This window comes from Rhyacophila brunnea, unplaced genomic scaffold (genome assembly GCF_057557595.1).
Source record: "Rhyacophila brunnea isolate RB1 unplaced genomic scaffold, BYU_Rbru_1.0 scaffold_1, whole genome shotgun sequence".
Lineage (NCBI taxonomy): Eukaryota > Metazoa > Arthropoda > Insecta > Trichoptera > Rhyacophilidae > Rhyacophila > Rhyacophila brunnea.
In genome coordinates this window covers 54,638,591-54,658,075 of record NW_028232751.1, presented here as the reverse complement: position 1 = coordinate 54,658,075, position 19,485 = coordinate 54,638,591, and the positions used below count along the sequence as shown (strand labels likewise).

The window sequence follows — 19,485 nt, the reverse complement described above, 5'->3', positions numbered from 1 at the left end:
TGGCGTTGCAAATGCAGCAAAAACCACACCGTGCTTTTTAAAATCTTGATCCAATATCGAATCTCAATTTGCGAAATTAGCACATCTAGCGGCAGCATTTAATATTATTTTAATTTTCGCACTGCTCCACGGGCCACGGGTTGGCCACCCATGCTATAGATACATCCCAAAACCTAAAACAACCTACTTATGTTGGGAGTATTATAAAATTTCCCTCGATTTTTCATAATCCTACAAATATTCTGATTTTCGCAATATGTCGACAAAATGACAGATACGAAATATCCGTACCTACCGACGAAAAGAATAATAATATGTAATTGTATGTAATATTATAGTTTTCAGGTTAGATCAGTGTTGCCATATTTTGAAAGTGGAATTATAGTACAGAGCCTCCAAAATTATAGTATTTGGGGATAAAATATAGTACGCGTTGTCATCTGTTGAAAATGAAAATTTTCCTAATTTTTCATAGTCGGCTCGTTTTTATTAGGAGAAATATTTCGCCGCGGGCCGCATGTTCCATATTTTTCATAGTCGGCTTGTTTTTTTTAGGAAAAATATTTCGTCGCGGGCCGCAGGTTCCCAATTTTTCATAGTCGGCTTGTTTTTTTAGGAAAAATATTTCGTCGCGGGCCGCAGGTTCCCAATTTTTCATGGTCGGCTTGTTTTTTTTAGGACCGCAGATTCCCAGATTTTTCATAATCGGCTTGTTTTTTTAGGAAAAATATTTTGCCGCGGGCCGCAGATTTCCAAATTTTCGAAGACTACTCGATTGCGAAATGGCAAATGCAAAATTATAGTACTTTTATATTAAATTATAGTACGATTTTCAAAATTATAGTATTTTGGGCGTACTATACCTATTTTATATCGTACATAGTACGCGGACCAAAATTATAGTACAAATACTATAATTATAGTACGGTTGGCAACACTGGGTTAGATTCTATCTTGACAATAACAACCATAGACTAATATGACAACCATAGACAATATGATAGAAAATATTTGTGAATATTCATAGGTTGTTTATTTATTTTAGGTTCATTTTCAAAACATCGATTTTTCTAAAAAAAAATTAAAACACGTTAAACTTGAAATCCATCCTAATTATATCGGATCTAGTTTAGGTATTCACAATAATAAATAGTTAAATAGTGAGAAGATTTAATAAACACAATTTTAATGATACACATGCAATAACATAATATGTTTTATATTATTATGATACCTAGGTAGGTATATACGACATTAAAAAGATACATAAAGTACCTACGCCCAAAATAATATAATTTTGAATATCGGAAAAAAGATTTTTAAAGATTTCATATCTATAACAAACATTTTCGTACCATAATTAAATTTGGTGCAAAGTATTATGTAAAATAGAATTTGTTCGAAAGAGGTCAAAAGAAAGCACTTGACTAGCCATAAAAAGAATAAAAGTGACCAGTAATAAATTTTACTATTTAGCCATTTAAATAAATTTTGGTGGGTTTGGATTGAATTTGAAAATAGAACACATTATAAATTTTTCTTTCTCTGTTTGATCTGGTGTCCATTGCTGCTATTCTATTGAAAGTGGGTAAAATTGAGATTAATAATAGATTATATTATCAATTTTTGTTTAATTGCAGTTATTTAGTACAATAATTACTATTACTACCAGCATTGCAAATAAAAATGTTGTAAATTTGACAGGATTTCACAGAATACCACTTTAAATATTTACCCACTCATTGATTTTGGAGGGAAATGTTTTGCACAATTATAATGGTTGATATTATACCTAATATTTTATTATCTATGTAGAAATTAGCATTGGGAGGAAAATAGTGGGTCTATTCAGTTTTGCTCTAAGGCTTCCTTCCTACTTAGTTTTAATGTTCAAATAAAGTTTTGATGGCACTAGGTAGTATTGTGAGATAAAATTGCTGCAAAACAACATTTCTTACAACATTGTTAACTCTATAGTTTCGATTTCTCTACCTAGATGTATGTAGAAACGTCATCAATTTATACTGATTCTGATTTGCTGAATTAATTTTATAAAATTACTTAATTTTTCCATTGTTTAATTATTATAATTGTATGACTTTTGCGTATTATCTAAGGTCAATAGTTAAAGTTTGTTGTAATTAGGTATGACTCCTTTAGCATAGTAGACTATGTGCGTGGGCACGATATACGAGAGATGCAGGTTCGATTCCTGCGGGGTGTCTTATTAGAGTCAATGTTGTGCAATTTTTCTGAAAATTTGTTATGTACAGATAGATGTTGTACCAAAATTATCCTATCTATCAGGCCCTAATCATAATTAGAAATGAAAATGAGCACAACTAGAAAACGGTTTTATTTATATCGAAGATCTAAAGCTTAAACCGATATACATAAATAAAAAGAATGTTAAAGTTAAACATATTATAACTTTGAATTATCAAAAAAATCTTCCTACAACGTTCAAATAAACTGCATTTTAATGATAATAATAAAAGTGAAATTTAGCGGCCCCACGATGGCTGAGCGGCTTAAACGTTGGTTTATAATGTCGTGGGTACCAGGCTCGAATCCTGGATCTGGAAAATACACATATTGTTTTTCAATTTGTGTTTGCAGTCAGAGTATGGACCTAATTGGTTGAGCAAATGGTTAACATCCATTTCTCGTAAAAACAAAAAACCGTTAATAAAAACCTCTACTCTGTGGAGGCCATATGATCTTATTAAGTGAAGTAGTAGTAGTAATAAACATTATTTTAATTTTCAATGCAGCTGTGATATAAATAATAAAATTACATAACATTTATTATTTTCAAATTCACAGCACGCCAGATGTTGAGAAGAATATTTGAAGATTTTTGGTGATTAAACGAAGCCTTGGTGGACAAAACATATTGTTTTCATATTGGCAGCGCCCCAGACGTTGAGAAAAAGATTTGATGAGTCAAAGGAAGGCCGTCAAAACCCCCAACCTTGCTGAATATTCAATGAATAAGGTAATAATTTAGAAATATATTGGTTACTCCAGACACGTGCCATGATTTTGTTAAGGCGATGTCTTTACCTACCAGTGGGTCTATTCTATACTTATCAACCGCTAAAGTGATAAAGTGAAAAATATTATCAAACTTAGGGTAGGTTTGTATCAAAATATTAGCACTTATTGTAACAATTACACGAAGTTGGTTTTTATTGTTGCAATAAGTGCTATATTTTAACAGCACCTATCTTGCTGCTGTTAAAATATCGCACTTATTGGAACGATAAAAACCAACTTCGTGTAATTGTTACAATCAATGCTAATATTTTGATACAAACCAACCCTAAGTTTGATACTATTTATCACTTTAGTGTTCGATAAGTATAGAATAGATCCACAGAGGCACCTAGCGGAAAATTACGAAGCTTGTAATTTGACACATTTTTTTGATAATACACAATTTCAACTATATTAATTATTGATAAATAAATATCCGAAAACATTAAAAAGAAAAATATTTTTTATTTTAAGTCAAAGTTAAACTTACAATTCGTGGGTGGGGATGTGTCAGATAAGTCACAAATTGTCATTTTGAGATACTTATAGCAAAAACAAAGTTCAAAAAATTCCCCACATAATTATAGTTATGTTTTTTTATGAGTAACAAATCAAAGTACATGTAATTGGCTTTCAATTATATTTCTTAGAAGTATTCTAACTATTTTGTTTCATTAAAACTTAATTGGTTAAAAAAAAGGGAATTGACTTATCTGGATTTGCACAAAAAATGATTGTTGCTCCTAAAGTAATACCACCGCACATCCTGTATCTGTCGCAAACATCTGTTTTCGAAGCTCATTATACGGTTGCTCTGAGCCTTCGTAAGGTGCCATGATTCGCTACCGTAAAGCAGCACCGTCAAAATGCAAGCGTCAAATAGGCGGCATTTGGTTTTGACCGAGTACAATCGTGAGTCCCAGACATTCCGCATCGAGTTGAATATTGCTCCAGCCATTCCCATTCGGATAGCGAGCTCTTTCTGCAAAATGCTATCTCCACTGATGTGTACCCCCAGGTACTTGAAGCTGTCGACGCTCTCGATGTTTTGTCCGTCGCTAATCAGAGGGAAATCAGGACAGGTGCTATTACAAAAAACGTTGATTTTCAAAAAAACGCGAGATGAGTAGTTATGCGACCTGTCGATTGTCTCTTGAATGCCTCGATTGAGTTGTCGACTAGGACAGCGTCATCGGCGTATTCCAAGTCGCATAGCTTCACCTTGGGGGTAACAGGTATGCCTCGGTCGGGTGGTATTGACTACCGTAGAATAAAGTCAAAGAGGATGATGAAAAGAAATAGTGCAAGGACACAACCCTGTCTGACTCCGGTCGTGACCCCGAACCATTCCTTGACAGTGTCTCCAATTCTGACACAGCATTCGCTATTCTCGTGCAGGCTTTTGATTATGGCAATGATCTTGGGAGGGATCTCGTATGCTCCCAGTATCATCCAGAGGGAAGGGCGGTGCGGACTGTCGAAAGCCTTCTCATAATCCACAAAACAGCAAGCTATCGGACTGTTCAGCTCATGGCTCTGCTGGAGAAGACATCGAAGGTTGTGGATTTGGTCTGCACACACTCGACCAGGTAGAAACCCGGCCTGGTTTTTCCTGAGGACGTGCATTATTGGGTCCCTTATCCTCATCAAGAGGATGTTTGCCAAAATCTTTCCCGGAACACTGAGTAGCGTAATGTCTCGGTAATTGTCGCAGCTAAGAGGGTCACCTTTTTTATGTAGTGTGATGATTTCATCGTTCACCCAGTCCCTTGGACAGGGCTCTTCTTCCCACACCTTTGTCATCAGATGAAACATAGGGTGCAGGATTGCGCTCAGGCTGTACTTGAGGAATTTAGGATGAATCCTGTCTCCCCCCGGTGCCTTTCCGTTCTTGAGCCTTTTCACAGCCGATTATATCTCGGTGTGTCGGTCGCTCGAGGAATGTCCAAAAGTAAAGCTAAAGAAGAGAAAAGATATGTCGAAGGGATCCAAAGGGGGTGGGCGGTTCAGCACTCTGCAGAAATGATTCTTCCAAATCTTCTTGACGCATTCTACGTCAGAGTCTATTGCTCCACTGGGGCCACGAAAGGCTCCGCGAGTCGGTGGTCGCCTGCCGCAGACTTCACGGGTGATTCAGTAGAGTTTACTGGTGTCATCTGGTTGCTGCCTCCTCTGCCGCTTCAATTTCCCGGTTCATAAAATTGCGCTTGTTCAACCGCACGAATCGTTTGACTACCCTGTCTTGGGTCTGGTAGTCAGTCCGGCAGTCCTAGATTCGGTCCGGGTCTGTCTCCTCATCTATCACGCTGTGTCTTGGGGATGGTGGAGACTGCCGCGTGGAGAGAATCGTAGAAGGCATCCTTTGTCTGCGCGTCGGCATTCTCAGTTCAGGCGTAGCACTTAAAGATGGTCAAGGAGCTTCCAGGCGTCTTGAAGGAGGCACGTATCAGTCTCTCCGAGATTGGTTCCCATTTCATTATGGTGCCGGTCACTCGCCCTTCGCCCCCTGCTGTTAGCTACAGCTTATGCTGCATTGCCCGGAGGTCACCGCAGGGAGGCCAGCAGATGGGACAACTTTTGCTATGAACACATCTACTGGCGTCAATGTGTCCACTTGTGGCCGACCAGCCGTTGACCACTATTTCCGTTCAATTAAACTTTACAATCCATATTACATTAATAATAATAAATTACTGTTTAATTATGAGTCAATAATTTTGTATATTGGATACCAAAATAAAAATACTGCATCATCAGTTTGTAACAAATAATATACTATACCGTATTGTGTTCTTAAAATTTTATAATGCACGTAGATATTCACACTGTCAGCATTTTTTTGTACTGAAATGTGAATTTAGATCAGTTATTTTTGTGTGTTATAGTGGATAACAACAAAATGATGGAAAATAAATTCAGTTTTTGTGACATATTCTTAAGTTTCTTACTCTTAGTGTTCAGAAAGATGTATTATTTTATCTGGGAAAGGGACACAGGTCGAACCAAGTCAAGGTATTAACCAAGGTGACAGGGGATGTCTCCGTACGCTATTTTAATAATATGGCAAATGAAGCATTTATATGATTAAGAAATAATAGTAAATATATTGAAAAAGGGGATACTGATCATCAGTGGCGGCTCTTCTACTTTCTATGTGGTGGGGTTTAGCCATTAATTATTAAATATACATACCTACCTACTCATAATAATATGATTTTATTAATGAGGAAATAATAATTATTATAGACTAACCATTACCAGTTTTGAATAACGACATACAGCGAGCGTTTTTACTCACCTAGGGGTTATTTTATCCACTTCCCAGAATGCGTATACTAACGCTAATGCATTCACATGCTTTGTAGAACGAGATTTGTAGGTACCGCGGCGAAGTGACCCCGGTCTGCGTAAAATACACGTCAGAGATTTCTTAATTTGTACATAGGTGTCACGATGAAATAGGGCATAGTTATTTAATTTAATTAATTACTTTGATACCACATAATCATCATTATGTTATTACACAATTTACAATCATTGCTTTATTTATTTGTATAATAATAATAATAAATATCTCTATAAAATTGGGCCGGTTTAGTTGGATAAAATAAATTGAATAGTTCATTTAAACATATAATTAACTAGGTATATTATGACAATGATAAATATATCGGACGTGTATTTTTGACATGATAATGATTTGGGGATGGTCCCTACGAATCCTTAGGGTAGAGCCGCCCCTGCTGATCATTATTCTTTTTATTATTTTAAATTTCGTTTTACAACTTCTTGCCTAACCTATTTCAATAGTTTGTTTAACGGAGTGTGTATTTTACAACTTACAGGTCGTCCGACTTAATTCTCACATTAAGTCAAGCAAGTGTAACTTGCCAATTCTTTCCTTTCTGGCATTTGAGAAGTTCAAACTCATCAGAAAAGATGAATGTCGGATTGGAAAATCTCGGAAATACATGTTACATGAACAGCGTGCTACAGGCACTACATTTAACCAAAGAGTGAGTACCTACTGACACTAAATTGATTGATGTATCAAAAATGTTTGAAGCTTTGATACATTTTTAGAATTAGTTCACCAGGTTTCTTTAACCTAAATTTATAACTGATATTTTCAGAAACTTTTTTTTTTATTCAGTAAATAATTCACAAGATTAGTTAATTAGTTAACATTCTTCATTAAAAACAACTCAGAAATATACATATTACAAAAAATACGATGCTGGACAAAACTTGAACCTGCATAGATCGAATTCCAGCCAATGTGCTTTAGTAATAATTAAGCCACCTTTCTCCTACCTAATTACAATGAAATTAACTAGTAGTCATACTGCTGAAGCGCTTTACATTGACGTCTGACTTGTGGTTTGAGTCAAGGTACCAATAATACTTTGATTACTTGGCAGTGTCAGGAATCTCCAAATCTAAGTCTTAACATACATGGACTTGCTAATAGTAGTTTAATAATGAGTGAATCACAAGATTTGAGAATTTGACATTCTTTATTGAAGACACCTGATGCATCAATACTTCAAAAACAAGTGTTGCAAGACTGAAATTTTGAGACATTTCTGACGCTGGCTAGTTATTAAGCTAAGTACCTATTATTGGTATCTTGATTCAAACCACAAAAGTCAGTTGCCATGTCTTTTTCTAATATGTATATTTGTGAGGTGTTTCAAATTAGAATCAGAGGTGCACTTAACTAAAGTTACAAGTATCGGCACACAAACAATATTGACAAGGCAGTATGTATGTTCATAAATATAATAATATCATTTTTATAACTTGCCAGAACATCAGAATAATAAATTCATAATAGCCATTGTTAATGTAATGTAGATTTCTGATACCCGCCATTGACTTGCGGATTTGCATTATTAAAGTCTGACGAGTCCCACTTTGCACATCACTAGTTACCCCAATGATTTCATTAAATTAATGCGATAAAAAGTTTGCCACTATTTTAAATTATTGCGCGTGTTTTTAAACCTTGTAACTGTGTGTCAATCAATGTATTGTATAGTAAATAAATAAATATTGTTATAGTTACTGTAGTGTAGTGGCGAGGGATAGAGACAGGCTCTTAAGATTGGCATAAACAGTGCATAGTAAACTATGCACTATTTTTGTCGACTCGCCCTTGGCATATCTAAATTATTATCGTTTGGTTAGACAGGTTTAATTGAATTTTAAAAACTAACCAGCACCATATGCAAATTATATTCTTAGTTCAATGAAAACAAATACGTGTGACTGACAAAGTATAGTGTGAACTATTTATGTCAAATCTTAACAGCCTACCTCCACCCCTCGCCACTGCTGTTATGTGATTTTATGGTGCTCAGCATAGCTTCCGATTTGTTCGAAGTACAGCTTAGAACAGCGATGGCGAACCATTTTCTGCTGGTGGACCCTGCGGTTCTATTTTAGCAGACATGTTTACCGTTATGAAATTGTATACTTAAAAATTTTGTGGTCACTATTCATGGGTGCACGTGCCGGTGTTAAATTTAGTGTTAACAGTACACACAACTATTAAACATTTACCACTCTGGAATAATATTAAGACGGGATATGATCATAAATCAAGACTGGGCCCATTGTTGCTAATTTCTTCTGCGCGCATATGCGAGACCATGCTAGGACTAGCGAAACTAATGAAAAAGCAGCATGCGCCGATTTGACATTTGCTATTCTACCTGTACTTTGTTTCGAGTGAAATTTGTTACATGTGACAACAGATGTGTTTTTTCTACCAAAAATGTCACACCAATACTAAAATAGTGTAAAACTATTAGTGGCCAAGTTGAGTAAATTAACATCAAAAGACCTACACAATTTCTTGTAAACTCTGCATACCTAGGTACTTGTTTTTAACATTAGGTAGGTGTATCTATATATTATAATGAGGTCTCATTTTAAAATTAATCTTTATTACCTACTAATAACTATATGAAAATATTGATAGGTAGGTAAGTAGGTTTTATTGAAGTTAAGATTTTGTGATATTATCGTATTATTTTGTTTAATTATGTAAAAACAATTTAACTGTGTAGAAATAAATATCATTTTAATTTGATTATGCATTTAATCAAAACTTTATTAATTGTATTTAATATCTTTCTTCAATTATTTTATTGTATTTTCTACTTACGTAAATTATTGGCAGGCGGGATAATTTTTTTTGTTTTCATATTTTTGTTACGCCAAAGAAGTATAACTTCTAACGCGCATACATAAGTAGGTACACACACCGATTTTAATAAATTAGAAAAATAGTGATCTTTCATGTACCTTTTGTTAAAAAAATATTTTTCAAATGCTTGTATGAAAAATATTCATTACACTCGCCAGCCATCATCATGTGTTTTCACAGCAATATGCTAGGTATCTCTGTTGCTACCTACCAATTTAATGCGTTTTGATAGGCCAGTGGCAACTATATAATATATAGCCGAAAAGCATGACTGGTCGCTATCAGTTTACCAATATATATTTATCAATAATATATAATTTATCAAGTCTTTTGTATGTCTATTAAGTTGCATGGATAAAATTTGTATGTGCCATTTAAAACATATTTAGTGCTAACACCGCGACTGGCGCGTTTGGAGCAGTTGGCCATTAGATGTAATTAACGTGTTATTTAAATGTGGTAATTAAAAGGTCAGCAGTGATTGTGTTAACGTGGATGCATACAGTAAACGAGGTATGAGATATACAACAACAGAAATGAACTGTCATACACGCATGCTTGCCATAGTTTATAGATTGCGTTGCAAACTGTAAGAGCAATATGCCAGCTGGCAATATCTTGTGGTCTGCAATGAGTGCAATGTGACATTTAAAAACAACGGAATGGAGGTTGTGTATCACCTATTCAATTTAACCTATTTCCACTCTTTTTGACTGCTAAATTTAGTCAAAATTCTTTAATACTCTTATTTGCTTATAAATTGATGAATAATATTCTTTTATTTAAAGAACTGTGCAATATTTTTGGTAATGACAACAGTATTTATATTGTCATTGTTTGTTATATATTAAACTTTAAAGTGTTACTTATTTCATTTAAATATAATGGATTAAATTAAAAATAGTGTTTTGAATTTAATAAAGTAAAAGCGTATTAATTGACATTACTTTGCTGTCATTAATAGTTAATAGATATATGATGGAATAGTTAATAGATACTTGAAGACTTATTCAGGAAACTTGACTGGAATGACAAAGGGACCCATAAATGGGGAATACCTGAGTCATCTGCGCTTTGCCGATGACATAGTAATTTTCTCACAAGACTCAGAAGACCTCCAAAGCAGAATGCAGGAACTCGCTGAAGTAAGCAACAAAGTAGGTTTGAAAATAAATGTAACAAAGACGAAAGTCATGTTCAAGTGCTTTGCTGGCCAAAAAGAGATCCTCATCAATGGCACTCAGCTCGAACAGGTGAAAAGCTACATCTATCTGGGACAACAAGTGTCTATAGATGGATGTATATTTGATGAAATTGTTCGCGGAGTAAAGCTTGGCTGGAGTACTTTGCCCGCCTGAATAATGTCTTCAAAAGTGACCTTCCACTGTGCCTAAAGCGCAAAGTGTTCAACCACCAGTGTGTGCTTCCCGTGATCACATATGCGTGTGAAACATGGACCCTAAGTAAAAGAGAGATCCAGAAACTTAGAGTAGCACGACGTGGTATGGAGAGGTGCATGCTGGGCATATCGCGAAAGGATGAAAGGAAAAGATGATGATGATGATGATGATGAGATATATGATTTGGTTTACAAATAAGTTCTTGTATTGCTATTGGTTTCCGCACCGTTTGTGTTTATGATTCTTATTAATTTTGATATCCAGGTTTAGCAATTTGGTGATTATGAAGGACGATGAAGATTTGTTTGAGATATTGGGTGAATTATTTGTTTGCCTGCAATATTCGCCATATGAACAGATAAATGTAAAGCAATTCTACACACTTGCCATGCCCCCTTGGTTCATCTGGGGCCGTCAACAGGACAGCTCTGAGTTTCTCAGGTACATTTATTTCATTATTTTTTAGACCCTTTTTTTGGTCAATTACCACAAATCGATAATCATTGCCCAATATATTATTATTATAATGTAAATCAAATTGATTTTTTTTCATAAAAGTTTTCATATTCTATTGAAAGTTATCTGAGTTATAGTTATAATATTCTTAATTCAAATTTACAAATTACAAATTCAAGACATTCACAACATGATGCTTAAAAACAGAAATATATGCAGTATTAGAAAAACAGTAAGTAGGTATAAAGAGTAAATAGGTACAAAAACTATAAAGTAGATACATGGAAGTACACTGAATAAGCCAGTGGCAGGTTAATTCTGCACCTTGGGAGAACAAACAACTGATTGATGCTCCCGATTTCTAAAATAGTTGTCAGAGACATACAGGACAATATTACTAAGAATAACAAATAGCAGGGTTCTCATTTACACCATGTACAAGTCTGAAAAAAAACATGGCCAAATATAGATATCTTTTAGTGTTTAAACTACAGTATGTAAGCATACCTAAGAGAAAGCTAGTTGGATAAAGCCACAGATAGTATCCATATAGCCTTAAAAAAAGTCTCAAAAAATTCTTTAGAATTCAGTCCACCGTGAGGTTGTATTTTAACTGATGCAGCGTCCAAACAATCGACCTGCAAAGGATTTTTAAAGATGATATCTATCCCAGAAATCATTCTCTCTATAAGGCTGGTATTAGACTATCAAAGATATTTTATCAAATATTTTTATAGCGTTTCTGTATCATGAGAGATATATTACACTGCTCAAAAATATTTTATAAAGTTACAAGTATAAGTAACAAATCTATGTTAGCTTGCTATGTATGTTTCCACGGTAACCGCACAAAACAGCCAGGGGAAAAATGAAACATTAATTTTTGTAGAATCTATTTAGGTTAGGTCATTATTTCATTGTACCTAGTCACCCAATCATTTTGAACATATGAATACGTGTATTAAATAAGGCTCTAAGTACCAAAAAGTAGTATTGCCTGTAGTTACAAAATACCAAGTCATTGCAGTAAAATTTCATGAAGCAGACCTTTTGAAAAATGTAGTTTTACAGTGTGAAGCAATCACGGCAGCTTCAATAATTTTAGGTATTAAGAACTCGCAAGTGTCAACACACCATCGTCAGCTATTTTATATTGAATGCCATTGACCACTGCAGTGGTACTTACACCATTATAAATAAAACACGCCAACGGACTGACAACGTCGACAGGTTTAATTATTTTGCTGTATTTTTTTGACTTGCTTGAGGCACTTAGACTATAGTTGAAGTTATTGGCATTGGTATGTAGAACATTTTTCTATAAAAATGTCAGTTTTTATGTTTTTGGTACTTATCGCCTTAATTAATACACGTATTCATATTATATTGATTAAGATGAGATAACCTAAGCTTGCCGGCAACACCGAGTTCCGGCAAGTCCCGTTTATTTGAGGCTTTCTAGTGATTAGGAATGCAGAAATTAGGTATATAATTTGATTTATTATGGCGTATTGAAAATCTGTGCTATTAAAAATCTATCAACATAATAGAGATAGGACAATTTCAATATTAAATTTATATTTTTCCTGAAAGGTCATAGTTATATATTTCGTTGTTCTGTTTTGTCATGTTCTGTTGTCATGTTCTGTTTTATCATGTTCTGTTCTGTTATGGAACCGTTTCCACTCTTTTATTTCCATTTTTGTAATTTATTAAAAAAATCTATTTCATATTTTTCATGTTCTACGATCAACAATTGTTGTTGGTTAATTTTTTTGCCATATTCCATTTTGGAACGACCTGTTACAACAATGGCCCAGTGTTGCCATACTGAAATTTAATATTGTATTGGATTAAACGTCACATTTATGTGATTTTTTAGAAGATTCTTATAAGAATAGAACGCTTCGAAGGCCACTAATCTATTTTACATCAAGCAAAATTGTAGATTTTCGTAATTTTTGTTTTCAATCTGCTTAATTTTACAGGCAACACTGCAAACACTCTTTACCACTAATCTTTCATAAAAAGTATTGTCATGCTGTCACATTTTATGAAATATTCTTCCTAAAAGATATTTGATAATTAAATATCAGCCTAATTAGGAAATATTTTTTGTTTTAAAATGAATTGTATATATATATTACAAACTAATAAGATGTCTCCCAATGTTGTGGACATCTTTTCTTATAACCTAAGGCCATCCGCTCACGCAAAAACTAAAATCCGACAAACTGGTTGCTGATGGAACTAATAAACTGGCCAGTGACTGATGCTTCGCACACAGCACTACTGAAACCTAAAAATCTCATAACCTCAAGCTGTCAAACCCATTGTCTTTCCTACTTCATTCTAAGCTTTTTCCGTAATATCTTTACGGGAATATTCTGGCAGCCTGTAATTATACAGGCAGGAGTATTTCTCAGCATCTGCCACATATTTTAAATTAAAAATCGGTTCGCCCATTTAACTTTTGACGTATTGACTTGTTATTGCTTGTTTAGTTCAGTTCTACCAATGTTGGCAAGCAAATATGATTTTTGATCGAATCTACTGATATTGGCCATATTACCACTGTTTTATGGGTGACTGGAAACTGAGAGACCGGGAGACTAGCATGTCGCGTCTCTTCGGTTTCGGACGTTTTGAAACTGAGAGATTCCAGTCTTGCCGTCTGTGAGTTGCCATTGAAATACATTAGCTAGATACTGGAGTTTCAGTCTCATCTTTTTTGAGTATTCGAGCGGAGCGGATGGCCTTACCATCTTCATAACTAAACATAAACTGGAATATAATATAGATTAACTTTAGAACATCAACCTATGTTTCTGAGACAATAAAAAAGATTATATAATTTTTTCCAGTTATCTTCTCCACCAACTCCACGATCGAGAGACTGCCACCTTAGCCTTGCACCCTGACAAATACCAAGGAGAGTCAAATAAGACATCGCAGGCTGACATCGTAACACCTTCAGAAGCTGGGTGTTCTTATTCTTTGCAAGAGTCATCAGTCGGTAAATACAGCTATATAATTTTATAGATAAACAAATATTTTTTGACTATTACCTTCTATCGCTTGGATAGGCAAGGTTTAATTGAATTTTAAAAATTAACAAATACTATCCACACATTGTAGGCTAATATTAACTAAAGTTGACAGCCTACCTCCACCCTTCGCCACTGGTATTGGAATAATATAATATATATTTGAAAGGAATAACATGATTAGATTTACTGACCATAGAATAGAAACTTAAGGAAGAAAATCCCTGTCAGAAAAATCTGCTCGAGCCGACCTTCAAGGCTCTCAAGAACGCTGGGCTAATCACCTTACTTTCTTAAAATCCGAAAATTAACTCACCACAGCTGCCTAGGATAATAATTATCTCGTAATCGAGCATGAGCATTAGCACAAGCAATGGGAGATAGCATTTCTCAAAAACATCTCGCAATCCGAAAGAAAGTGGCCACACCAACCTTTAAGGCAATACCTCAGTTGAGGCATGGTCTAAAAAGATTGAGGCTAGACGATGCGCGGATTGTGGTTCGCGGGTGCAAATGAGGCATGCCGAACGAAATATATTTTGTCATATAAATCCAACATGCGTCCATTTAATGTTCTGTTTATTCTTCTATTAGTAACAATAATAATATATTCATTTTTCTTTTTCAAGAAAATGGGTAACGTTTTTAGTCATCTTAACACCATTTAAGAATTAATACCCCCGTCGCCATCACAAAACAAATTGACGTATTGACACCTCGACGTTCGCTCTCCGAATGCCAGCGAGTCCAAACTTTCGTCGCGCCTATAGTTGAAAATTATTTGCCGTTTCACTGATGTATCGTCTTAACACAGTGCAGATCATATTATGCTAAATGTTTCATTATTGAACCAGTATTCTTCCGAATTTTAAATTATTCAAAACAAATGCCTGAGATTGGCATTCTGTCTTCAAAGACAGGCGAATAAGTTTGCATTTTTTGTATGGCCGGCACTGTATGCCTGGCCATATCCGCGAACATGTTTGCTTTGGCACAGAACCAAACAAATAATTTTTTTTTAATTTCAGTCATGTCAATTTCAAATTAACGATTTAAAGTTTCATTATATCTTCCAGAAATGCCAATAATTTATTTATTTTTCACACGGTATTTATTATGCTTAAAATTGATTGCAGCTTGCAACAAACGACTGGAGGAAGCGGGTGACGATAACCAATCTGTGAAACGGTGGCAGCCAACCACCCCTGACCTATATTTCAATACTATAGTGGAGTATATCTTTGGCGGTGTGATGGCATCATCTATTATGTGCACTATCTGCAAAACTCAAAGTGTCAAAAACGATACTTTCCGTGATATTCACTTAAGCTTCCCGGATGATGAAATGTGCCAACATTTACCTGGAGGTGCCGCTTGCAGTTCTTTGCAAGAACTTATTGATTACTACTTTAAAGTTGAAGTTTTGTCTAGCCAAAATCAGTACTCGTGTCATACGTGTAATTGTCTCCAAGATGCTGAGCGCTCTATGAATTTAATAAGGGCCCCAAAAAATCTGATTCTTGTGCTAAAATATTTTACATATAACCCGGAAACACAAATTCGGTCGAAATTAAATCACAAAGTATTTGTCAACAGAACGGTTATTCTTAACGAAAATGGTCAAACCGTTTATTACAAATTGTACGCGACCATCATACATAGTGGAAAGACTCCAGATTCGGGCCATTATTTCACCATTGGCGAAGATAGTGACCTTTGGTATACGTATAATGATGGATCTGTTATCCAAATATCTGTTGAAACTCTAAAAACGATGGAGGCATTCAACTCGCCATACATTATTTTTTATAAACGCGTCAATAACAATCCCGCTGAAAATATTGAGGATAATCAGCTCACTGAGCCTCTAAACATTATCTACAATTTTGAAGAGGATCATATAGCCTACTGCCGACTACCAAAGTTTTATACTGATTTGATTAATTCAGAATACAGAACATTCTCTGGAAAAAGACAGTGAGGATGATGTCTCAATGAGCAAAGTATGTATTTTAAAATGGTCACTGAAGCACTCAATCGAAATTAATTGGTTTTTTGAGAAAACTATGCTTACAGGAAAATTATTTTAAAATACTATTTTATGCTCTACTTTCATTGGCACTATCTAAATTTTTTTGATTAATTGAATGAGTACTTTCTGTTAATAAGCAGATTAAGACTTGTCAAGAAAACACCAAATTCAAATTTCTCCTCACTGATTTTACGCATTTGGATGAACAAATTTTAAATGTATTATTTTCCCCAATTACTGTTGTATGAAAATAACAAAAATTTCATAATGACACTAATAATAACTACGAATTGCAGTAAATTAGGATTTTTCTGCAAGCACTAGGTTGCAGAAAAATGAACATGACTGACAAAAATATTTGTTTTGTCAACTTAAGTGGTAGCTTCAATAGCATTATAACCAACCACTGACTCATTGAATGTATATATGTCACAGCTAACATGAAATAAATGAGTCATGTAGGTTTATTACTGTCATATAAAAATGGGAAGATTGAAGATTCCCGTGAGTTTTATTTATTGTATTTTATTTGTGACACATTAAAACTAGCGGTCATGCTATATCTCTAAAAATGGTATTGTTTTGTTTTGGGCAAATTATTAATTGTATATATTTTACTCCGAATGTGTGAATCGGCAAAATTTTGCCTATTTCATGAAAAATGCAGGCCCGTTGCTTTGTTCTTGAATTAGGTAAAATATCTGCTGAGAGTGTGAATTCGGCAGTAATTTTTCTGCTTAGTTCATGCATTGGGCAAATTAGATAGTAGCGCTACGGTGATGTTTTTTGCAACTAAGCCAAATGTGTCAAATGCTCATGCATTGGTCAAAATAGATGGTCGCGCTCCCGTGGTGTTTTTTGCAACTAATCAAACTAACCAAATGTGTCAAACGCCATTGATTATATAAAAATATACCAATCAATAAACTACAATGACGTTCATATCCATTTACTATGCCCAAAAAAAATCAAGAACTATATGATAACGGAAGAATTTTATTAAAAGGAATTTTCGCGATTTGATTCGTACTTGGGTCTCAGGCAATGGTCGATTGTTTGTTTGTGTTAGTATGATTTATAGTTTGCTGACACTTGTTAGCTAACCTTAAAATGAACATTCAGTTGAATTCAGAATTAAAAAACCTAACCTAACCTAATAATAATAATATTATGTCCAATTATAACTAATAAAACCATCCGTATTAAATTTACTTTTTCTACTGTCATGCTGATAGTTTAAGAATTCCATACCCTGCCAAATTCACGCACTCGGCAGATAAATTGCCTAATTCATGAATAATGCAAGCCTGTTGTCTTATTCATGAATTAGGCAAAATATTGCCCATTTCGTGTAATACGCAATTTCACACATTCGGTGTAACATATACATTACAGAAATTGACCTAGGTCACTTGTAGGTCAGTATAATAAATTATTAAGAGATTTGAAAAATATCATATTTAGTGAACTGTTTTATTTTTAACTTGAACTTATTTTTAAGTTATTTCTATATATGGTTAAAAATAATAATCGATATACTTTTGATTTGTTAAAATTACATATGGTTACACTTATTTATTTATGTAAAAGTAAAAATAATAAGGTATGTAAGATTAGGTACTGCAAAGTATTATTATTTTGTCACACAAAGAGTTACTGCATTGATTCAATAGATTTACAGGGAAATGCTCCTGAAATTAATTGTGATGATTATTATTATTGTATCTAACTATGTTATTTAGATATTTTAAGACATTATTTGTAATAATTGAAATATTGATCATGCTTTGAAGGAAGATCAAATTGCAATTCTTTATTTTATGTTTTTTTTTTACCTTTGTGGCACAATTTTCATTTTACTATTAAAAAAAAAGTTGACTGACAATGTCAGGTCTATGCTCGCCACACTCTCATTTCATGAATCTGTAATATTTTTGTGAAGGCACATTGTGTTATGCCTTTCTGTGAAAATTTATGTTGCGCATAATATTGTTTTTTTCATTTAACCACAAATAAAACGTGTATATAGAAAACTGCTGTTTTCTAGAAATGACAATAATATGTATGTATTTATTATTTTTACTGTACTTACTTATTACTTCTTATTATTATTTACTTATAGTTTTTTCCCTCACACGATTGGTTGTTTTAAGTTCTTACATTTTTAGAGGTTATTAATTACCTGACTAAATTATTATTGTTTATTCCAAGCCTACAGAACCATGTATTTCGTATCAATCCATATATAGGCGATGTTTTCTTTTGATAGTATCATATCAAAGTCACAAATGGATTTTGGTGATGTGTATTTGTCATAAAATAATGATACATATAGAATCGCATTATTAGGTAACCAGTGGTCAGAATCACCATTAGTGTCACAATGCAACAGTATTGCTCACATTGTCTTATGCTTGAATAATTAATGATCGTCATATTTGCCTTGATACGGTAATTTTTATTTTATGTTCAATCCATACATAATAAATAATCTTTTCAAACCAAAGTTTATGAATTTTAATATTACCCTGTCATATTTATTTAGGAAAAACGAGATGAGAGGGAATGCGAACTCCAATCACTGTATCTGCAGTATAGTATTGTCAACCGTACTATAATAAAATTATAGTGGAATGTTATAACTTTAATTCTGAATGATGAATCTTAAAGGTGAAAAATGTTCCCGTACTATAGTTTTTCAGAAATACTATATTTTTACACCTTTGTACTATAATTAGCACAGAAAAAGGTGTCAACACTGGCAATGTGGCATGTTTTCATCAATATATAATATATTTTTATATTTGTTCTACATGTGCTCCTATGTAGATCTAGGCCACCTCACGGAGACGTTTCTTAACAGATTTTTGTTTACACGAGAAATGGATATTAGTCATTTGCTCAACCTATTAGGTCCATACTCTGGGTGCAAACACGTTTTGAAAAACAACGTGAATTTTTGCCAGACCCGCGATTTGCACCTGAGACCCACGACATTATAAGCCTGACGCATAGTCACTTGCCCATCGTGAGCACCAATATATCGCCAAACGTTAAAAATAATTCATCTCCATATCGTGCAGTGATTCCAAACCAGATCTGCAGAACCTTAGAGCTCTACGAGTAGTGTAAGGAACTCCGCGAGAATTCGCATAAACTTTTTGATGCGTGTAAAGAAAAGAACATAACATACTTTTAAACAATGCTGTATTCTGAAGTAGATTTCAAACGTAAGTATAATGAAAATATCTAGCGAGAATTAAACTTTGGAGAGGAAATTTCATGACAACAATGGAT

The 19,485-nt window shown here is 34.1% G+C and overlaps 1 protein-coding gene across 2 annotated transcripts; it reads left to right on the top strand.

The window, feature by feature from the left end:
* The first annotated feature begins 1,585 nt into the window (after nucleotides 1-1,585).
* LOC147079970 (ubiquitin carboxyl-terminal hydrolase 46-like) lies at nucleotides 1,586-18,763 on the top strand. 2 transcript variants are annotated; one of them, XM_085947335.1, is made up of 5 exons: nucleotides 1,586-2,998; nucleotides 6,885-7,055; nucleotides 10,918-11,094; nucleotides 13,974-14,125; nucleotides 15,293-18,763. In XM_085947335.1, the coding sequence occupies exons 1-3, from the start codon at nucleotides 2,942-2,944 to the stop codon at nucleotides 10,921-10,923; spliced, it is 234 nt and encodes a 77-aa protein (XP_085803461.1). In that variant the 5' UTR covers nucleotides 1,586-2,941; the 3' UTR covers nucleotides 10,924-11,094; nucleotides 13,974-14,125; nucleotides 15,293-18,763. The 2 variants fall into 2 exon arrangements, with proteins under 2 accessions (XP_085803461.1, XP_085803455.1); XM_085947329.1 differs by lacking the exons at nucleotides 1,586-2,998; nucleotides 6,885-7,055 and having other exon boundaries at nucleotides 9,629-11,094.
* Nucleotides 18,764-19,485: the final 722 nt, after the last annotated feature.